The sequence below is a fragment of the Lithobates pipiens genome, unplaced genomic scaffold (genome assembly GCF_037356315.1).
Source record: "Lithobates pipiens isolate NorthernLeopardFrog02 unplaced genomic scaffold, aLitPip1_a1.2 Scaffold_23, whole genome shotgun sequence".
Lineage (NCBI taxonomy): Eukaryota > Metazoa > Chordata > Amphibia > Anura > Ranidae > Lithobates > Lithobates pipiens.
In genome coordinates this window covers 58,665,141-58,689,190 of record NW_027507785.1, presented here as the reverse complement: position 1 = coordinate 58,689,190, position 24,050 = coordinate 58,665,141, and the positions used below count along the sequence as shown (strand labels likewise).

The 24,050-nt window shown below is 42.0% G+C and overlaps 1 protein-coding gene across 2 annotated transcripts in view; it reads right to left on the bottom strand.

The window, feature by feature from the left end:
• The window catches only part of COL7A1 (collagen type VII alpha 1 chain), a 294,429-nt gene that overhangs the window by 169,538 nt on the left and 100,841 nt on the right, over positions 1 to 24,050 (bottom strand). For both annotated transcript variants that reach the window (XM_077451699.1, XM_077451698.1), the window contains exons 15-23: positions 19,577 to 19,696; positions 17,490 to 17,636; positions 15,185 to 15,310; positions 12,698 to 12,844; positions 11,643 to 11,768; positions 7,181 to 7,324; positions 5,952 to 6,077; positions 4,486 to 4,629; positions 2,618 to 2,740 (exon numbers count right to left, since the gene is read on the bottom strand). In XM_077451699.1, the coding sequence (XP_077307825.1) occupies positions 2,618 to 2,740; positions 4,486 to 4,629; positions 5,952 to 6,077; positions 7,181 to 7,324; positions 11,643 to 11,768; positions 12,698 to 12,844; positions 15,185 to 15,310; positions 17,490 to 17,636; positions 19,577 to 19,696 (1,203 nt within the window). The remainder of the gene's footprint in view (positions 1 to 2,617; positions 2,741 to 4,485; positions 4,630 to 5,951; positions 6,078 to 7,180; positions 7,325 to 11,642; positions 11,769 to 12,697; positions 12,845 to 15,184; positions 15,311 to 17,489; positions 17,637 to 19,576; positions 19,697 to 24,050) is intronic.

Below are 24,050 nucleotides of genomic sequence, written 5' to 3'. Positions count from 1 at the left end.
TTAGTACGGAGACATGCAGTCACTGCTCATTGCTTATTATTATTATTGTTTTATTTCTAAAAGTTTGTTTGGTCCCTGCATTTAAAAAAATGGCACAAAAGCACTTGTCACCCTCCACACCAACCGTCCTCAACAAGGGCTCCATGAAGTCCTAGGGTTCCACCTGAGGTTGCTTGGGGGGTCCTTGTGTAATCAACAACTTCTGCCTCTCAGACAAGTAACTACTGATCTTTTTTAGCTGACTGTAAGTAAAGGGAGGGGGGGCATTCTTTCCACTGATCACCAATGAACAGGGGCTTTTCTTCCTTCTGTACTTCTCCCACGGAAGTTGATTCTTCTCCTACTGCCTACCAGTGTGAGAAGGTCCTTGACCTGACCACCAATGTAAGGAGCATCCTTTCCTCTAACCGCCAGTGTAAAGGGGTCCTTCTCTCACTCATCATTAATGCAAGGGGGTCCACCTACCACTGGCCAGCAATGTAAGAGGGTTTATTTACCACTGTCTACCAGTATAGTGAGCGTTCTTCCTTCCACCAGTGTAAATAAGCTCTTCTTCTGCTCATTACCAATGTAAGGTGGTGCCATTGACTACCAATGTAAGACAGTCCTTTTACCACTGGCCACCAAAGTAAGGAGCATTCTACCCACTGACCACCAAAGTAAGGAGCATTCTTCCAACTGACCACCAATGTAAGGAGCATTCTTGCCACTGACCACCAAAGTAAGGAGCATTCTTCCCACTGAGCACCAATGTAAGGGACAATCTTCTCACTGTCCACCAATGTAAGGGAGGCTGTCAGAGAAGGTCTCTTCCCATCCATACTCGCCGTGTCCCTGCGCACATGAACAGCGGTTTAGAGCTCATACAATGCACAATGGCACGCGTGTTCGCGCAGTGGCCCACGAGTGTGCACGACAGCGCACGGGTATGCGCAATGGCGCACGCTATGGAGAGCTTATTTCAAACAGCCCTGGCGTCCAAACAGGTTGCTGGTTTGTTGTCAGCTTCCCGTTTGTGCCTGTTTCCTGCTACTATACCTGATTGACTTCCCTAACTACGTTGCTATTCTCCTCGATCCAACCCTTGGCTTGCTTAAACGGACTTCTTCTGATCTGCCTTTACATGTATGACCCTTGGCCTGCCTAATGGACTTTCTTGCCTGCCTACACGGATTTGACCCCTGGCCTGCTTCATGGACTTGCTACTTAGCTTGTGCCTGATCCCTTGTTACGTTCTGGATTGTCTGCTAACTCTGCACAGGACCCTCAGTCAGTTCCTGAACTTCAGTTAATCCTCTGCTCAGCTCCTCAACCCTTTTCAGGAACTTACACCTGCTGGTGGCCAGTGCTTCTGCGTGCCACCCGCTCGCTGTACCACCTCTGGGGGACGGGGTGGCGTAGTCGCAAGGGTTACCGCTCTTGGCATCTTGGCCTCGGTAAGTACTTGTTGTGACAGTGGCATTCTTCCCACTGACCACTAATGTAATGGAGGCATTGTTTTCACTGACCACCAATGTAAGGAGAACTCTTCCCACTGACCACCAATGTAAGGAGAATTCTTCCCACTGACCACCAGTGTAAGGAGCATTCTTCCCACTGATCACCAATGTAAGGAGCATTCTTCCCACTGATCACCAATGTAAGGAACATTCTTCCCACTGATCACCAATGTAAGGAACATTCTTCCCACTGATCACCAATGTAAGGAGCATTCTTCCCACTGATCACCAATGTAAGGAACATTCTTCCCACTGATCACCAATGTAAGGAACATTCTTCCCACTGACCACCAATGTAAGGACCATTCTTCCCACTGATCACCAATGTAAGGAACATTCTTCCCACTGATCACCAATGTAAGGACCATTCTTCCCACTGACCACCAATGTAAGGAGCATTCTTCCCACTGATCACTAGTGTGAGGAACATTCTTCCCACTGATCACCAATGTACAGAGCATTCTTCTCACTGACCAGCAATGTATGGAGAATTCTTCCCACTGACCACTAATGTAAGGGGCATTCTTCCCTCTGACCACCAATGTAAAGGGATTCCTCTCCCATTCGCAAGGGTTTTTTCTCCCACTGACCAAGAAAGGGGGTCCTTCTATCACTGGCCACTAGGAGGTTCCTTCAACCACTGACCACCAAAGTAAGAAGCATTATTCCCTCTGGCTGCCAGTGTAAAGTGGTCTTTCTTCCACTGACCACCAATGTAAGGAGCATTCCTCCCATGGACCACCAATGTAAGGAACATTCCTCCCACCCGTGTACGAATGCTGAACGTGTCCTGTTGTTTGTTGCATAGGACACTTCTGGGTGACCTCCTATACAACAAGAGAGGAGTACTGAGGCCGGGTGTTGTGATGCTTTCAGAAGCTATGCACAGCAACCCTGCAAACCCAGACCACCAGCCTACATTGCATAGAAAAACACAGAGACCCAGTGATGACATCACTGGGTCTAAAATAAGGGAAGCTAAGAAAACGAAAAGTTTTATTCAAAACTTCATTGACATATTGATGAGGGGAAGGGAGGAACCAGGGGAGGCAAATAAAAAAAAAAACAGATTAAACTTCAGCTTCATAGCGATAAGAAATATGGTTGATTATTTGTACCGTCTTCAGGGGTCCATGAAACCCTGTAGGCTGTGGCATCCTGAACACCAACCCACGTCACCCGTATAGTGTTCTGACTCTCAAAGACCCGCAGGCTTGTGACAGCACCGACCTCCTGTTGTCCTAAGAGAAGACAGAGAAGGAACAACGTATGACTCCAACATGGGAAAGACACCGCGCCAAAAGCATTCATGTAGGACAATTGGCATATTAAAATATCAATGTTCTTAGAGTGTATGCACAGCCAAATATGTATTTTTATTAGTTTTGGAATGACCTAGAACCCCTGATAAGTTTTGATAACTTTTTTTATTTCTGCACATCTATTAATCACTTGACCTCGGCAGGTTTTACCCCCCTTCCTAACCAGGCCCTTTTGTACGATACGGCACTGCATTACTTTAACTGCACGGTCCTGCAGCACTGTACCCAACTAAAATTTATGCCCTTTTTTTCCCCCACAAATAGAGCTTTCTTTTGGTGGTATTGGATCACCTCTGTGTTTTTTTTTTTTTTTTTGCTCTATAAACAAAAAAAGATCAACAATTAAAAAAAATATATATTTTTTTACGTTCTGCTATAAAACATATGCAAAAAAAAATCGAATTTCTTCATAAATTTAGGCCGATATGCGTTCTGCTACACGTTTTTGGTAAAAAAAAATCCCAATAAGCATATATTAATTGGTTTGCGCAAAAATTATAGTGTCTTAAACTATGGGATATATACTGGAATTTTTTATTTATTAATTTTTATATTAGTAATGGCGGCGATCAGCAACTTATAGAATATAAGTTACTGATTATAAGCATATAATATTGAAGTTGACAATCAGACACCAACTGACACTTTCGATACTTTGTGGCAACCAGTGACACTAATACAGTGATCAGTGCTAAAAAATATGCACTGTCACTGTGCTAATGACACTGGCTGGGAAGGGGTTAAACATCTAGGGCTATCAAAGGGTTAAATGTGTGCCTAGCCAGTGTTTATGTGTGCTGTGTGGTGTTTTTATTAAGGCATGTAATGCATTTTCATTACATACCCCCCCCCCCCCCGCTGACAGCATGGGGGGTCCAGGTTATGCCCTGGGGGACATGTATCAATGCAAACATATAATTTTTTCTGGAACAGTGATTTTAATGATGCTTAAGTGCAAAAAAATAAAAAAAACATTTTAATATAGTGCTTGGGTGGCTCCCCTTAGTCTGCCTGTAAAGTGGTGCATCCGTAGCATACTGTATATAGAACATGCTGCAGCAAAAATTTAATTTCTAAAGAAAAAATATGAGTCACATTTAAACTGACGGCTATTGAAAAAAAAGTGTAAGAGAAAAACGGCATGCCTCCCCCAATCCATACCAGACCCTTATCCGAGCATGCAGCCTGGTAGGTCAGGAAGGGGGGGGAGCACCCCACCCTCCTGAACCATACCAGGCCACATGCACTGTGGGGGTGGGTCCTTTGGATAGAGTAAGGAAAGGTTATAACTCGTCAGTTTTATTTTTTTCCAACAACATTTTTCAACATCAGTGCCTGAACTCACAAATGCACTTCTAAACCTATACCTAAACACCTAAACCTTGAGGACAGCCTTCCCAGAAGAGTTGAAGTTATTATATCTGCAAAGGGTGGGCCAACTCAATATTGAGCCCTACGGACTAAGACTGGGGTGCCATTAAAGTTCATGTGCATGTAAAGGCAGGCGTCCCAATACTTTTGGTAATATAGCATATATATAAATATATATATATATATATATATATATATATATGTTATATATATATATATATATATGTTATATATATGTTATATATTATATATTATGCAATACATAGTATACTCTAAATGTTGGTTTGACTTACGAGTTTCCGCAGTGATAGATTCTGCTCCGCTCTCGACTGAGCCGATAAGTGTTGCGACAAAGATGGTATAGACGGTCCCGGGCACTAAATCTGTAATGTCGACTGATGTCACATCCCTGGTAACCAGCCGAGACACTTCAACCCCTGTGAGAATAAACCATATATTATACAGTGGTATTATTACAGACAAAGGAAAAAGCTTTAACTATAATCTGTATGTTATAGATGTTCCCCTACCTATTCACATGGGGGGGGGGCAGACACCCCGACAAGATGCCGCGTGTGTTGGCTCCCGTGCGCATGTGCGGGAGTGACGTCATTGCGGCTTCGCCGAATGACAGAGGCGGAGCAGCGAGACCCACCGAGAAGATGGATGCGCCGGACTACAGGGGACAGCGGTGACATCGCTGGCTCCTGTGTCAGGTAAGTGACACATAATGGGGTAGTATGCGATGCACAGTAGTCCATTATGCTTTACCTTTGCAGGGAATGAAAGAGGAAGTAAACTCATCAGGGTTTACTTCCTCTTTAAAGATGTTGTTGTTAACATTTATTTTTGTAAGTTACTTATGCATAAAACATTTAACAGTGTAATTTCATGAGATAATTTATGAGGGCGTGTTTAGGGGTGGAATTAGGGGAGGGACAGGGTAGGGGTTTGGTGGGGCAACTTCAAGGCCTGGTTAGTAGATCAGGACTTGAAATTTTGAGGTCTGAGAATTGAAGTGAAATTTTGTACAACCTCCCTGCCAGTCTCAGAAGACCTTACGGGACCCAGGCTTAGGAGGGAGGGGCACAACTGAAATCTGGGGTGGGGGGGCGCTGACCTCCCCAGCACCCCCCTAGATCAGGCCATGGTTCTAACAGTTGGTTTTAGGTGCACTGCCATATTCACTGATATTTTTTTGTATGTTACCTCTGATCCTATAAAGCAGGGATATGCAATTAGCGCACCTTCAGCTGTTGCAAAACTACAAGTCCCATCATGCCTCTGGGTGTCATGCTTGTGGCTGTCAGAGTCTTGCTATGCCTCATGGGACTTGTAGTTCTGCAACAGCTGGAGGTCCGCTAATTGCATATGCCTGTTAAATAGTGTGGAATTAAGCCCTTTCCCCTTGGATATGACTGGCAGTATAGGATAATTGGCATGGGGGCAAAAATCTGGCCATTGTTATTTTACTTCACAGTCCCAATGTTATCTAAAGCCCCATACACACTATCAGATTATCTGCTGATTTTTTCCTTCGGGTTTACCAAAACCATGTAGTAGAAGGACCTGCCTGATTGCATACACATTGAAACTCCTAAGGTTTGACCTCATATTATGTGGTTTTGGTAAATCTGAAGGAAAAACTCAGCAGAAAAACTGATAGTGTGTATGGGGCCTTAAACACCTTACCTTCTGAAATTTTGTGAGCTGGGCACATAAAGACTAGCATTGACAAAGAAGAGAAAGATTGACCTACCATCTCTACGTCTCCAGGTAATCCGGTAATTGGTGGCTCTGAGGACCGGGCTCCATTCCACACGTATGGTGTTTTCCCCAAGGTTCTGAACCCTCAGATTGGTGACTTTATCTACCGTGTCAGTTCCTACAGAGATCAGATGAGAATAACAAAGTGTCAGATGGAAACAAGATGGGCTAAGAAGGGAGCGGCCCCCACCTTCCTTCCTCAGAACCGCTAACCCTTACCAACAAGGGTTGGCACTGCATAGTAAAGCCACTAATTTGCTGGGTCATCATGGATGCAGTGTTTTCCAATTAATCCCCAGTTGTTATGTTATATCATTTGTGATGATCTATGATCGGCTTAAGAAGATACCAGCCCTCCATAGGTTTAGGTTTGGATAGATTGTGGAAGGGCTAGAACATCTCACTGTCGGTATCACTGCTGGGGAGATTCATTCTCTGTATTTGTCCTGATGGCCATTTTCACTGGGACTAAAAGTGAGGGAAAATTTTAAAGAGTTGAGTCACCAGAACAGGGATCAAGATGAAATGTTCTAATGGGGAGTTGTTCTGGTGGTAACCATCTAAGCCCTTGTACACACGGTCGGACATTCCAATGGAGAATGTCCGATCGGACCCTGTTGTCGGATAATCCGACCGCGTGTGGGCTCCATCGGACTGTTTCCGTCGGAATATCCGACCGACAAAGTTTTAGAGCTGAGCTATAAAGTTTTCCGACAACATGATCCGATCAGACTTTGTCCGAACGTTTGTATAGAATTCTGATAGGACAAAGTGCCACGCATGCTCAGATCAAATTCCTAGACCAAAGCTATTGGCTACCAGCTTGAACGTAGTCCCGTTGTAACGAAATAACGTCATCACGTTACGAACGATTGGATTTTCCGACAGCTTTGTCCGACCGTGTGTATGCAACATAAGTTTTGGACAAAATCCGTCGGACAAAATCTGACGGATTTTGTTGTCGGAATGTCTGATCGTGTGTACAAGGGCTTAGAGGGAATTTTCCTCACTTTTTAAAGATATCATCTTACTTTCTATTGGGTCTATGGGACGGGAAATTAGGAGAAATCTCCCCAATAAGACATAATAATGGCAAAACATTTACTGGGGTTTTAACCAATCTTTATTCTGGCCAAACCAAAAAGTTGTGGCTTTTGATATACTGTATTTTAAAGTTCTTAGCACAAAACTTTTGATACCATGCCGTAAAATTCGACTTACCTGTGCGAGTCGTGACGGTCGCTGGGCTGCTTTCTGTGTTACCGGCAAGAGCGGTCACCCCTATGATATACACTGTGTTTGCTTGCAGTTCCTCAATGTCGAATGATGTTGCCCCAGCTGGAAGGGTTCTTATGATCTCCCGACCTTAACAGGAAAAAAATCGTTTGAATACATTCTTTTTTAAAAATGTTAAAGGCATCAAAAACATAAAATGGTCATTTTGATCAACAGCAAGGAGATGAGAGTGAAATTGCCCTAATCAAAGCCAATGGCAAAATCGGGATTTGCCTTTTTTTTTTTTATAGTGATTCACTCTCAATAAATTGTATTGATCTGTCTATTTACTGCATAGTTTTGACTTTATAATGAGCTGTATTCTGGTGGTCATTTAAACTCGTGGCTGGTAGGTTGTTTTAGTTATTGTGATCTCTTGAAATCATGTTTGCTATTCCTAATGGATAGAAGTAGCTGAAATTTACTGAAATAGGCACATTGTGCCACCACACACACATGGCGATGGTAAGGCGATTTCAACCAATTACAAAATTACTGAATGGATTTTGGCAAGCCAACTCCAACACTTTATATCAAGGTTCTCAAAGCTCTTTAGTATAACAGCCACATTGTATGTTTTACAAATATTTGTAGTTCCCTCCACATCACTGTCCCCATTAAATTCCCTTTTACATCAGAGTCTCCATGAGAGTGCCTGTTGCATCAGAATCCCCATCCCCAGAGTCCCTCTTACATCAAAGTGCCCCCTTACATCAGGATCCTCATTAGGGTCTCCCCTTATGTCAGGGTACCCATTAGCATCCCCCTTACAGGGTCTAGGTGTGATTTGGAGAGGGTTGAAGCCTAGACATAGTAACATAGTAAGTAAGGTTAAATAAAGACAACAGTCCATCCAGTTCAACCTGTGTAGGTGTGTGTAGCAAAATCATTTTCCATATCCCCTTAAATTGTTTACGTTAAGATGCACGGCCAAAAGTCTTTTAAATCTATCCATACTTCCTGCCGACACCACTGATTGTGGAAGAGACTTCCACATCCTTACCGCCCTGACAGTGACAAACCCCCTACGCAGCTTAAGGTGAAACCGCTTCTCTTCCAGTCTCATTGTGTGGCCCCGTGTCCTCTGAGCCCTTGTACACACGGTCGAAGATTCCGACGGAATGTGTCCTATCGGACCGTTTTGTCGGATATTCTGACTGTGTGTGGGCTCCATCGGACTGTTTCCATTGGAATATCCGACGGACAAAGTTTTAGAGCTGGGCTATAAAACTTTCCGACAACATGATCCGATCGGACTTTGTCCGATTGTATGTAGAGAATTCCGATCGGACAAAGTGTCACGCATGCTCAGATCAAATTCCTAGACCAAAGCTATTGGCTACTAGCCGGAATGTAGTCCCGTCGTAATGAAATAATGTCATCACATTACGTACGATTGGATTTTCCGACAACTTTGTCCGACCGTGTGTATGCAACACCAGTTTCGGACAAAATCCGTTGGACAAAATCCGACGGATTTTGTTGTCGGAATGTCCGACCATGTGTACAAGGGCTTACACTACCTGGGATTGAAAAGTTTCATATTTATGATGGGATCGCCATTGAGATATTTGCACATCAGAATCATATCTCCTCTCAAGCATTTCTTCTCCTGGGAGAATACATTTAGGGCTTGTACTCGTTCATCATAATTGAGGTTCTCCAGTCCCCATATTAATTAAATTGCCCTTCTCTGGACTCTCTCCAGCTCCAGCACATCCCTTGTGAAGTTTGGTGAACAAAACTGGACGGATGTAGTAGCCCACTCCATTAATTTATTCAGGTCCTCTTGTAAAGTTTCTATATCCTGCTGTGTTGTTATTGTCCTGCATATTTTTGTGTCGTCAGCAAACACTGAGATCAGGCTATTTATCCCATCATCTATATCATTTATAAACAGATTCAACAGAATTGGTCTCAGGACAGAGCCCTGGGGTACCCCACTAACCACTCTAGACCATTCTGAGTATGCGTTATTTTTCACCACCCTTTGGACACGCCCCCAAAGCCAGTTTTCTATCCAGGTACATACCCTATATTCCATGCCTACAGACCTCAGTTTCTAGATAAAGTGTTTGTGGGGGGACTGAATCAAATGCTCTATCAAAATCCACATCCATTGGCCAACATTTGTCCAGATGGCAGCTCCCTTCCTCGTAGAATGTTAATAGGTTGGTTTGGCAAGCGTGACCTATTCGTAAACCTGTGCTGAATACTGCTAATTATACTGTTTTCATCAGCAAATTCTTGGATATGGTCCCTAACCATCCCCTCATATAGTTTGCAAGCTACCGACGTTAGACTGACAGGCCTATAGTTCCCAGGAACGGATCTCTGCCCATTTTTTAATATTGGTACCACGTGGGCTTTTCGCCAATCAGCTGGTACCATTCCTGTCAGTATGCTGTCCATGAAGATGAGGAATAGCGGTCTGGCTATAACCTGACTGAGTTCTTTAGGGACTCTCGGTTGTAAGCCATCTTGTAGATCCTGTGGCTAACAGAGGCAGACTTTGCTTTCCTTAAAGTGATACATGTTATACTTATCTGGTTTTGCACAGAGCAGCCCAGATATCCCTCTTCTGGGGTTCCTCGCCGGCGCTCCTGGCAAATCCCTCCTGCCAAGTGCAGCTTGCTATGGGGGTACCCGAGCTGAGGCCAATGCCTTGTGTGTCCATTCAAACATGGAGCCGCTGCTTGGTCCGTCCCCTCTCTCTCATCATTGGCTCACTGACTTTGATTGACAGCAGTGGGAGGGACAGAGAGTCCCAGACAGCCGAGGCTCACGTGTAACATCACTGGGTCGAGATGGGGTTCAGGCAAGTATTAGGGGGTGCTGCTGCACACAGAAGAGTTTTTATCTTAATGCATACAATGCATTAACCTCCCTGGCGATATGATTATTTCAGATTTTAGCTGCTGAAAGCAGTACCATTATTTTGCATGGAAATTTGGCGTTTTATATTGTAGGTCTGTAATTCTTAGAAATAATTCACTTAAATCCGTCCAAACCAGAGTCTAATAGACATTCCGGGTATGATAAAATTTGAAATATGAAATCATAAATTATAATATAATATAATATATATATGTATATATATATATATATAAAAAAATAACTATAAATAATTATAACAAATAATATTATAATAATAATAAAAATTATTCAATAATGTAATCAAATCAAAAACACTGAAATGTGCTGAGTTGCATAATTGTCACTGTCATTACTTTTAGTGTTTGATGACGAATTTCCCCACAAATTACTATCGCTCAATTCTGCGAGTGATTCTAATTTATTATCGCTGTTTTGTAGCTGGTCTATAACCACTTTTGATGTAAAGGGACATTTTTTGGTTGCTATGGACAATCTCCAGTTTCCTGGCATAAAGAACAGTATTTATAATATAAAACTATATGCAGGGCACTGGACAAACCACTAGGGACAAAGGGGGTGTGTAATTATTTGATACAGTACTGTAATTTGTAAGATTACAATATACTGTATCTATACTGTGTTTTTTACTTTTTGAATTTGGCGCCGAACTCCGTCCCCGTGCGTCGCAACGCTCGCAGGGAATGGAGCTCGGCACTGTGACAGACCGACCGAGACACGGCGGCTCGCTGATCACAGCGGGGAGACTTTGCTGGATCCAGGGGACAAGGTAAGTAACCCCCTAGATGGATCCAGCAATGCGATCCTGAGTCTGGCTTGGGAATACCGCTTATGGTAATTAAATCTCACCCCAAGCCAGACTCGGGAATACCGCCAGGGAGGCTACGAGAAAAAAAAATTCTACCTTTAGAACCACTTTAATCCCTAATTTTGCACATTGAAGACACTCCACTGACCCTAGCTGAGGGCCAGATAAAATTTTATAGTGGGCTGGATGTGGCTCTTAGGTTTGGAGTCCCCTGCTTTATGTCATTCCATGGGGGTTGATTTACTAAAGGCACATTGAGTGTGCACTCTGCAGTTGCTTTAAGTTCTGCTAACTTTCATCATCCAACCATATGCAGGCAAAAACGCTGTTTTTTTTTTTGTTTTTTGTTTTTATTTTCCTTGCATGTGATTGGGTATTCTTTGCAAAGTAGAGCTTCACATTATTTACTAAGCTCTGGAGCAACTGCACTGCCAAAGTGCACAGTCTATTTGCTTTTAGTAAATCACAACACAGAGTACTAACCACTATACGATCACGGCTATGCTTTTAGTAAATCAATCCCATGGTGTTGACATTCAATCTTTGCAGGTAGGTTGGATTCCTTAGTTCTGGTACTTTTTGTGTTCAAATGTTTACTGAATTCACTTGAAACGTGTCTTATGTGTAAAGAATAAAAATACCTAAATATTTATGACTTTATGAATAATCACTTTAGTTTTTATTTGAAAAAAAAATGTGATCTACCATCACTTAGTCTCCATCTAACTCTGTATCCTGTAGCTCTTGCTATCCCAGTCCAGACAATGCGGATTCTGTTGGCTGTTGTCTCCGTCACTCGAAGGTTGGCCACTCCACCAATACCTACTTCCGCTGTAATCACAGGAAGCATACCATTTAGAAACAAAACAAACATATCTCCATTATAGGAATTTCTGAAGTATTAATATTACTGATTTCCATCGATTGATTTATGTAGTCCAGCAACATCATACTAGCATTTGGAAACAAGAAAGGAAACAAAGAAAAAATAGGCACAAAACAAAACAGAAAAATCCCAACGTTTCCATGTACCCCTAAATATCAGTTTACCATTGAGACCATCAAATGTTTTGCTCAATGAAACCTTGACAAGTAAAGTGCTGACCATCCCAAGTATGGTATTGTAGCTACAGGTTGAGCCAAGTAGGCTGAGTCAATCCCTGGCTTCTTCTGTTTCTTGGATAATGAAATACCCCAGCCTTAAATTCCAACTTTGTTCTGACCACCTAGGATGTTTCCAGGATGTTCCATCACCTCCTTTTTAATTCTCCGTTCATTAAAATAAATTATAGTAAATCCAGCATAATGGCTATAGCAAATATGCAGACTCTGGAACTTATCACCTATTATTCCCAGGAGAAACTGCCAGGTGGTGTAACTCTTCAACATTTGCCCAAAAGTAAAATATTAGCTTTAGGGGGTAATGACCCTTTAACAAAATTTGTAACAGTCTGAGGATCCCAAAATGTATTGAGGGACCATATTTGGGGTTTCAGCCAACAGGTTGTGACCCTACATGCATATGGAAAAAAAAACTGGGTTATAATGAGTTTAAATAAGAGTTTTGAGAGAATTTTGAACAAGAGTTTGCAGAATATCTAATGGGATACCGGTAATTAAAAGAGTAGCGGGGAAAAGGAGCAAATCCTAAAGCCATAAGTTGGACATGGGAAGACTGTGAAGAGAAGTAAGATTGTTTATGTCTGCTGTGGGCTTCATAGGTTGGAATAAATAACTGTACAGATAGCATGGAGTCCCACCTGTTTTGACGTTGATAGTCACAGGTGTTCCTTCTCTCGTCCCCACCACTGGAGTCACCCTCACTACATACGTGATGCCTTCCTGCACATCGGTCAAGTCAAAGGTTGTCTGGTCTCCAGGAATCACTTGGCTTCTCTCTGTCCCATCTATGGGTAAACAAGCAACAAAGGTAAAGCAAAATACATAAGCTCTCATACCTCATTGCAGCCATCTCTAGATTTCCCATAATTACTGATAATCCTTGGATATTCAAATCAATGATCATTTTCGACTCCAGAGAGAGAATTTAGTGAAGCAGGATGGACATTTTTCTTGAACAAACTAAATTCTAACTCCGAATGTTTAATATGTCTGCAATTCTATATAAGTAGCATCTGGGAAAAATGATAGGGCTTTCAAAGAAAGTTAGTTGACTCAATGATGGCAAGATGGAATCCTCTACCAATTATTCAGAATTCTACTGGTGTATGACCATCTTCAGTCTCTACATCCTGTTTGCTTTTCTACACAAAGGCTTTGCTTTACTTCTCTTTCCAGGTGGCTGAATGACTAAGCCCTTGTACACACGGTCGGAGATTCCGACAACCAAATCCGTCGGAGTAATTCCGACGGATTAATTCCGGAAGAGGTCCGGAAGTGATGTTGCATACACACGGTCGGACTAAGTTGTCGGAAAATCCGATTGTACATAACGTGATGACGTTATTTCGTTACGACGGGACTACGTTCAGGCTAGTAGCCAATAGCTTTGGTCTAGGAATTTGATCTGAGCATGCGTGGCACTTTGTCCGTCGGAGTAGGCTACACATGAGTATGTCCGATCGGAGCATTTTGTCTGAAAATTTTACCGGCAAGTTGGAAAAGTTGGTCCGTCGGATATTCCGACGGAAACAGTCCGATGCAGACCACACACAGTCGGAATATCCGACAAAACGGTCCGATAGGACACATTCCGTCGGAATCTCAGACCGTGTGTACAAGGGCTTAGAGAAGAGACTCTCCACTTTTTCCAGCTGAAACCAAACAGCCTACAATAAAGAAGAGTAAATACAGTAAATCTAAGTTGTTATATTAAATCGCACTCTGGGCATCAGAAGGAAACCCTTTACTTTGGTAGGCTTCCTCCAGCTTGTGCAACCAGGCCTGTGCTCTGCGGTGCTCCAGTCACCAATTGCAATCTGATGTACTCATATACAAGACAGGACCAATAGTCCTGCATTGTATATGAGGATGGTGAGGGCCTGCCCATAATCTGGAGCATCGGAGATAAGAGGTGAATGCAAGAAACCTGCTGGAGCGAGGAATACTTTATTGATATGCCGCGTACACATGACCGGACTTTCCGGCAGAAAAGGTCCGACGGTCTTCCCGACGGACTTTCGACGGCGTTACGACGGACTATCGAATGAACGGACTTGCCCACACACAAATGAACTAAAGTCTGTTCAAAAGTCTGTTCGTTTTGAACGTGATGACGTACGACGGGACTAGAAAAGGAAGTTCAATAGCCAGTAGCCAATAGCTGCCCTTGCATCGTATGTGGTCCATCGGACCAGCATACAGACGAATGGTTTTCCGATAGGGATTGAGTCCGTCGGACAGATGTGAAACATGTTCTAGTTTGAGGTTCTTCTGATTTTTTTAAAGAAAAACGATTGGACTATCCCACACGCAATCGGACTATCCGACAGAATGATTATGTCGGACCTCTTCTGCCGGAATGTCCGGTCGTGTGTACGCAGCATAAGTAGTACACTTAGGGGTAGAGGAATAAGGTGTAATATTTACTTTATACCTCGATCCAACAGGCTTACTCCAGCCTGTGAAACCAGCTCCCCAATGCCACTGGTTTCGGAGGATTGGTTGCACAGGAAGTCTGCTGGAGTGAGGAATAAGGCAAGTATTACATCTTACACCTGTAGGTGTAATACTTACCATATATACCTCACTCCAGCGGGTTTTCTGCACTTACCTTTTCTCTCTGGTGCTCCAGGTTGTGGGTGAGCCCTCGCCACCCTTACATACAATGCAGGACTATTGGTCCTGCATTGTATATGATGACATCAGAGTGCAACCATTCACTGAAGAACCCCAGAGCAGAAACTTTGGAGGCCTGATTCCACAGATTGAAAGAAGCCTACCAGAGCAAGGAATAAGCTAAGTATTACACCTTTATACTCTACCCTCTTAATGGGGTTTTAACTCTTTTTTTTTAATTAATCCCAGAGTTTAACTTTTACCAAGTTATATAAATAACAAAACAACACCAATCTAAAGACAGAATGGCTTTTATCACTCAAAGGGTGAGAGCTTAAGAAGCTACAAGGAGACATCCTGATAATTTTTAAATAAGACTAGCCAGGTGCCTGCTAAATGGGATGCCCTTGAAACTGGCAAGTATAAGATAAAAATGTATTCTGCCGCTGCATTCTGGGCAGTCATTTGAGTTTTACAGTTGAAGAAAAGAAAGAAAAGTTGAAACTTACCTTCGGAATTTCTGATCAGGACTCTATATTCCGTGGCTCTAGGTACTCCTCTCCAGGCCAGTCGGATTCGCTCTCCTCTTGCTTCCAAGACTCGAAGGTTTGTCACAGCGCCAATCGACAATGATTCTATCATGTAAAACAGAATCAAGATAATTGAGGATATAGGGGGGAAAGCTGCAATCAACCATTTAATGACTATGCCTTAAACCTGGGGCCTCAAACTGGCAGCCTGCCAGCTGTTGCAAAACTGCAAATCCCATCATGCCTCTGCCTATGGGACTCATGCTTGTAACTGTCAGCCTTGCAATGCCTCATGGGACTTGGAGTTTCCGCAACAGCTGGAGGGCCGCCAGTTTGAGACCCCTGCTTTAAACAATGTAAGAATACTACCACGTACAGGCATGCCTGAAAATAGGGATCATGACAATAGGTTAGTATTTTTTTAATTTAAATAATAATACTGTATATATATATATATATATATATATATATATATATATATATATATACACAGTATCTCACAAAAGTGAGTACACCCCTCACATTTTTATAAATATTTTATTCTATCTTTTCATGTGACAACACTGAAGAAATGACACTTTATTACAATGTAAAGTAGTGAGTGTACAGCTTGTATAACACTGTAAATTTGATGTCCCATCAAAATAACTCAACACACAGCCATTAATGTCTAAACCGCTGGCAATAAAAGTGAGTACACCCCTAAGTGAAAATGTCCAAATTGGGCCCACAGTGTCATTATTTTGTGTGGCCACCATTATTTTCCAGCACTGCCTTAACCCTCTTGGGCATGGAGGTCACCAGAGCTTCACAGGTTGCCATTGGAGTCCTCTTCCACTCCTCCATGATGACATCACGGAGCTGACGGATGTTACAGACCTTGCACTCCTCCTTCTTCCATTTGAGGATGTCCCACAGATGCTTAATATTGTTTAGGTCTGGAGACATGCTTGGCCAGTGCATCACCTTTACTCTCAGCTTCTTTAGCAAAGCAGTGGTCGTCTTGGAGGTGTGCATGAGGTTGTTATCATGTTGGAATACTGCCCTGCGGCCCAGTCTCAGAAGGGAGGGGATCATGCTCTGCTTCAGTATGTCACAGTCCATGTTGGCATTCATGGTTCCCTCAATAAACTGTAGCTCCCCAGTGCCATGCTTGACTGTAGACAAGACACAATTGCCTTTGTACTCCTCACCTGGCTGCCGACACACACGCTTGACACCATCTGATCCAAATAAGTTTATCTTGGTCTCATCAGACCACAGGACATGGTTCCAGTAATCCATGTCCTTAGTCTGCCTGTCTTCAGTAAACTGTTTGCGGGATTTCTTGTGCATCATCTTTGGAAGAGGCTTCCTTCTGGGATGACAGCCATGCAGAACAATTTGATTGAGGTTGTGCGGCATATGGTCTGGCTGACCCCCCCCACCCCTTCATCCTCTGCAGCAATGCTGGCAGCACTCATACGTCTATTTCCAAAAGACAACCACTGGTTATGACGCTGAGCACAACTTCATTGGTCAAATATGGCGAGGCCTGTTCTGAGTGGAACCTGTCCTGTAAAACCGCTGTATGGTTCTGGCCACTTTGCTGCAGTTCAGTTTCAGGGTCTTGGCAATCTTCTTATAGCCTGGGCCGTCTTTATGTAGAGCAACAATTTTTTTTTTCAGATCCTCAGAGAGTTCTTTGCCATGAGGTGCCATGCTGAACTTCCAGTGACCAGTATGAGAGAGTCAGCGCAATAACACCAAATTTAACACACCTGCTCCCCATTCACACCTGAAATCTTGTAACGCTAACGAGTCACATGACACCGGGGAGGGGAAATAGCTAATTGGCCCCAATTTGGAGATTTTCACTTAGGGGTGTACTCACTTTTGTTGCCAGTGGTTTAGACATTAATGGCTGTGTGTTTAGTTATTTTGAGGGGACAGCAAATTTACACTGTTATACAAGCTGTACACTCACTACTTTACATTGTAGACAAGTGTCATTTCTTCAGTGTTGTCACATGAAAATATATAATAAAATATTTGCAAAAATATGAGGGGTGTACTCACTTTTGTGAAATACTGTATATACATATTAGGGCTGCACCGATACCATTTTTTTTAGTACTCGCCGATACCAATTACCGATACCTATGGAAACTTTTTTGTTTTCACTACAGCTGTAGCTGTAATTTGGGTTAAAAAACTTTATGCTAAGCTCCTAAAAGAAATAATAAAAAAAAAAAAAAAAAGAACCAGATACTCTTAATTGATTAATTCTTGTTTCTGCAATTACCTGTCTGGACAGTGATGGACACGGGCGAGCCTTCCCTTCGTCCAATCAGCGCTGATATAAACACCTCATATGTCACACCTTCTTCAAGACTGTTAATTTCAATCGTGTTTTGGTTGCCCGGAATTCGTCTCGTTCTTTCAAAAGACCCTGTAAGAGATTTTGTTTTTTCTACACTGTAATGCCTGGTACGCACAACGAGATTATCAGACGATTGATCATCCATTTTTTTTTTTTTTTTGCATGCTAATCTCAGATCGAAACTGAAGAGTTTACTAAAGTCACGAAAATTCTCATATGACAGAATAAAAATTTGTATATTTGTATTGCATTATGGAGGGACAACTGTACTGATTAAACGAAAATCGTAATCGTAATCTTAAGTGTAAGCCCTTGTACACACGGTTGGATATTCCGACGGAAAATGTCCGATCGGACCGTGTTGTCGGATCATCCGACTGTGTGTGGGCTCCATCGGACTGTTTCCGTTGGAATATCCGACGGACAAAGTTTTAGAGCTGGGCTATAAAACTTTCCGACAACATGATCCGATCAGACTTTGTCCGATTGTGTGTAGAGAATTCCGATCGGACAAAGTGCCACGCATTCTCAGATCAAATTCCTAGACCAAAGCTATTGGCTACTAGCCGGAACGTAGTCCCGTTGTAATGAAATAACGGCATCACGTTAAGTACGATCGGATTTTCCGACAACTTTGTCCGACCGTGTGTATGCAACACAAGTTTCGGACAAAATCCGTCAGACAAAATCCGACGGATTTTGTTGTCGGAATGTCCGACCGTGTGTACAAGGGCTAAGAGATGTGTTTAGACATGTGCAATTAGTTTCGTTCCGAATGAGTTTTTTAACGAATCTCGACAAATTTATTGATTCGGAAATATCCAAATTAACAAAAAGCCGTTCAACTAATTTTTACGAATATTCATAAATTCTTAAATTTGAATATCCAAAAATTCAGAAATTCTAAAATCTGGAAATTCTAAAATTCGTAAATTTTAAAATCCGGACATTTTGTAAGTTTGGAAAATCATAAATTAGAATATTCGGAAAGTCAGAAATTCGAAAATTCGTAAATTCTAAATTCTGGAAATTCGAAAATTTGGAAATCTGAAAGTCCAAAAATAAGAACCAAAATCTGAAAATTCAAAAACCCGAAAATTCTAAAATCTGAAATAATAACTAATAAGAACTATTACTAACTATTAAATTATAGGTATTGGAATTTCCTTTCAAATTTGTCTGTTAGTGAACGTAGCGAATACAAATTTATCCGAAGCTATGAATTATCTGAAATAACGAATGCCATTTCTAAACGAATGGAACATAACTAATCAATAATATTAAACAATAATAATAATAATAATAACGTTTTATTATTATTATTATTTGTTATTAATTTGTTCTGTTCCATTTGTTTAGATACGGTATTCGTTTTTTCCGATAATTTGTAACTTCGGATAAATTCGTATTCGTTACATTCACTAACAGCCAAATTTGAAAGGAAATTCCAATAGCTATAATTTAATAGTTAGTTATTATTAGTTAGTTATCTATTATTTCCGATTTTTATGCTTTAGAATTTTCAGATTTTCTTTCTTATTTTCAGATTGTCTAACATTCGGATTTTTGAATTTTCAAATTTCCGAATTTTCAAATTTCCAGGTTTTTGGATTTTCCAATTTACGATTTTACGAATTGATGTATTTCAATCATAACGAATGACCCAAAAAACGAAAAAAAAAAAAAAAATGAATGAAACTAAAACAAATGATTTTTTCGGCAGTGCACATGTCTAGATTTGTTGACCGCAAACTAACACTGTATAAAGCAATTTCACATACTGTAGCACTCAATTAAACTTTATCAGTCAGTTTGTTAATTGTGCTATATGTATTCTTATAAAACCATATCTATGACATCCAAGCCCTGAAGAGTGCTCAGACCCTCGAAACACATGGGACTTTTTTTTTTTCAAATTGTTTGCTGAACACTTGCATTGATTTGTAGTTTGGCATTCTTCACGCCATCCTTCTCTTTCTGGAAAAAAACAAGTACATGACCATCCTCACCATCAGTGCTGCGAATCACCACCTTGTATTCCGTTGCACCCGCCAATGCCGTCCACGCCAAACGCACTTTTTTGCCAGTGACATCTACAAGCCGCAAGTTGGTAACTGTACCTACGACACCTTGGTCAAAAGAAAAAGGTAACATTTCAGGAACCCAAACTATTAAGAGGTAAATACTAAAACCACAGTGATGCCAGTTTACAACTTGTCTTTTAAAGTGGAACTTAACTGGGTCTGAGCACCACAAACCAAAAACGCTAATTCATTAATTTTTAATATTCAAAGCAAATTCCCCCATCCATCTATGTCCCCATGCTTTATTTTGTTGAGAAATCACTTTAAAAAAACACCACCCCACCCCTCCCCCCCCAGCATTTCTAGCTGCGGCCATCTTGAGTAAGGGCAGATAATTCATGTAGTATTTACTTCTTTGAATTCATCTGCCCTTAGCTCAGGCATGCAAACAGGGGGGTTGTGCTTAGCTGAGAAAGCCCCCTTCTCCCCTCTGCCAGATGAAAGAAAAAAAATGCCTGGGATGTATGACATCATTTTGGCCTAGGCCAGAAACCAGGAAGCAAAAAAAAAAAAAAAAGTCTAAAACAAGTAAATAAAATATACCTTCCTATCAATTTACTAAGCAGCATAAGGATTAAAAATAGTGTTGATTGGGAGAGTTTAATTCCATTTTTTAAGGAAAACTCCCATTTGGTTTAAAATATTGATACAACAAATTTAAAATGAGATAATTCTTTATTTATTTTTTATTATTTATTTCAATATTTGTATACATTATTTATTTATTTTTTGATATTTGGATATTATTTGTATATTTATAGATTGGTTTATTATTATTTATTTATTTCAATTTACAATTACATTGTTAAATTATTAAAGTGTATCTAAAAAGTTAATTTTATGCTTGGTAATGGTTAGAACCTCATGTCAAGGATTTTATTGCTGTTTGTTTCCCCGCTGGGAAGATACATCCAGTCAGGGCTGCTGTTAGAAATCATGGGTCCTGTACAGGCTACCTTTTGGGGCCCCCTTTGACCCGCCCTTGAACCCACCCCTGGCTCTGCGCTTGGCCTCTCCCCTGACCCGGCTTGGAACATGAAATAGCATGAGCCATGACAGGTCCTCTTTATGGGGGAGATCTGGGTTCTATTAGATTCCAAATCTCTCCCCCAGCCTTCAAAGCATCATACTAAGATTTCTGGTCCTACAGGGCTTTAAAAAGCTCTGTTTTTTTATTTTGCAGAAATGGTTTTCGAGTCAGGACATATCTGCATGGAGTTTGCATGATCTCCCTGTGCTTGTGTGGGTTTCCTTCCACATAGACATGTGCAATTAGTTTAGTTTCCAAATTAGTTCATTTGAAATATATGAATTTTTTAATTTCCGAATATTCGGAAATTCAAAACTTCAAAAATTCGCAAATTCGAAAATCCGAAAATAAGCACGAAAACTCATCACTTCAGGAAAGCCTATCACGTCTCCAACTAATCTTCTACCACTTCCATCAGCTCGTTCCTCACAGTTACAACCTTTTGTACCGCCTGCCCCACCCTATTAGATTTTTACTCTCTTCTGAGCAGGGCCCTTTTGTATTTTATTGTATTGTAACTTTATTGTCTCCTTTTATATTGTAAAGCGCTGCGTAAACTGTTGGCGCTATACAAATCCTGTATAATGATAATAATAATAAAGAATAATGTTATTCGATTTTTTACTCCAGGAGTCTATAATGAGTTTGGAAATTTCAGAAAAATGCTTAAATAATTAATTACAATTTAACTAAATCCATTCGAATTTAGTTAAACTAAAAAGCGACTAAAACAATTTAGATGACTAAAATACGCCTAAAACTAAAGTGGCAGTTTAGTCAAAAGACTAAGCCCTTGTACACACGGTCGGACATTCCGACGGAAAATGTCCAATCGGACCATGTTGTCGGATAATCCAACTGTGTGTGGGCTCCATCTGACTGTTTCCGTCGGAATATCCGACCGACCAACATTTTTTGTGCATGTCCGATCGGATATTATCGGATGAACTGTCATGATTGGCTCTCAAAAGATCTGTACTAACGGTTAGTTTATCGGACGATCGATTCGAAAGCGGTATTTTTTCGTATGATTTTCTGATCATGTGTACGGGACTTAAGTGTAAGCCCTTGTACACACGGTTGGACATTCCGATGGAAAATGTCCGATCGGACCGTGTTGTCGGATAATCCGACTGTGTGTGGGCTCCATCGGACTGTTTCCGTCGGAATATCCGACCGACAAAGTTTTAGAGCTGGGCTATAAAATTTTCCGACAACATGATCAGATCGGACTTTGTCCGAATGTGTGTAGAGAATAGTGATGGCCGAACGGTTCGCCCGGCGGTCGTTTCGCGGCGAATTTCCGACTTTCGCCGTCCGCGGGTTCGAACGCCTTTTTCCGTCGTTCGCCCCGGCGGACTTACGTGTTTAATGTATACAAGAACTTTAACCTTTCGTGACACGTTTATCATGTGTTACAGGACAACCAATTGAGACATGACAGCTCATGGACACTTGGACATTCCCCCTAACCTATAAATACACCCGATCCGGTGGCCATTTTACATTCTTTCTTCTGTCACTGTAGGGAAAGGATCCTGTGTGGAGTAGGGACAGAGAAAACGCTAGCTATTTGGTACACAAAAGTTCTTTTCAGGACTGGTATAGGTGTTAGGTCAGCAGCCTGAGTTTCTTTTGTCAGTTTAGATAAAGGGACAGAGCGCTGTATGCTGCTATTTTAGGGACAGCTCAGCCAGATTAGTCTTTCTTCATCATCATCATCATCATCATCATTAGCTGTTACTATCAGGTCCACAAAAGAGCTGTTCCAGCTAATCGTTCCAGCCTACTCTTTTTTGCCAATTTGTATAGGGACAGGCAGGAAGCAGTGTGTCAGGCAGTGAGGATAATTTTAAAGACTTGCTGTTACTATTAGTTCCACAAAGGTTCTTTTCAGGACTGGTATCAGTGGTACGGTAATAGGCTTGTACACGTATAATATTCTTTCTTCCAAATATAGAAAGAATATTATACTTGACTGCTGCCCTTCTGCTGCAGTCTGCTAATCATTCACAACTCACTTGTTCCACAAAGCTCTTTATCAGGACTGGTAACTTGGTCTGTCTAGGGTGCTACGGTACATAGGCTTGGGTGCGGTACAGTCTGCTGTTCTGTAAGGACCGCTATCGGTCCACAATACATAGGGTTGCCGTGCACTACTGCTGACCGCTGCCCTATACTGCAGCAGTCCTTCATTGGTATAGGGACTGACGTACAGTCTGCTAATCACTAACACACAACCTGCTTGGTCCACAAAAGTTCTTATAAGGACTGGTAACTTGGTATAGGGTGCTACGGTACATAGGCCTGAGTGCGTTACAGTCTGCTGTTCTGTAAGGACCGCTATCGGTCCACAATACATAGGGTTGCCGTGCACTACTGCTGACCGCTGCCCTATACTGCAGCAGTCCTTCAGCGGTATAGGGACTGACGCACAGTCTGCTAAACACTAACACACAACCTGCTTGGTCCACAAAAGTTTTTATAAGGACTGGTAACTTGGTATAGGGTGCTACGGTACATAGGCCTGAGTGCAGTACAGTCTGCTGTTCTGTAAGGACCGCTATCGGTCCACAATACATAGGGTTGCCGTGCACTACTGCTGACCGCTGCCCTATACTGCAGCAGTCCTTCATTGGTATAGGGACTGACGTACAGTCTGCTAATCACTAACACACAACCTGCTTGGTCCACAAAAGTTCTTATAAGGACTGGTAACTTGGTATAGGGTGCTACGGTACATAGGCCTGAGTGCGTTACAGTCTGCTGTTCTGTAAGGACCGCTATCGGTCCACAATACATAGGGTTGCCGTGCACTACTGCTGACCGCTGCCCTATACTGCAGCAGTCCTTCATTGGTATAGGGACTGACGTACAGTCTGCTAATCACTAACACACAACCTGCTTGTTCCACAAAAGTTCTTATAAGGACTGGTAACTTGGTATAGGGTGCTACGGTACATAGGCCTGAGTGCGTTACAGTCTGCTGTTCTGTAAGGACCGCTATCGGTCCACAATACATAGGGTTGCCGTGCACTACTGCTGACCGCTGCCCTATACTGCAGCAGTCCTTCATTGGTATAGGGACTGACGTACAGTCTGCTAATCACTAACACACAACCTGCTTGGTCCACAAAAGTTCTTATAAGGACTGGTAACTTGGTATAGGGTGCTACGGTACATAGGCCTGAGTGCGTTACAGTCTGCTGTTCTGTAAGGACCGCTATCGGTCCACAATACATAGGGTTGCCGTGCACTACTGCTGACCGCTGCCCTATACTGCAGCAGTCCTTCAGCGGTATAGGGACTGACGCACAGTCTGCTAAACACTAACACACAACCTGCTTGGTCCACAAAAGTTTTTATAAG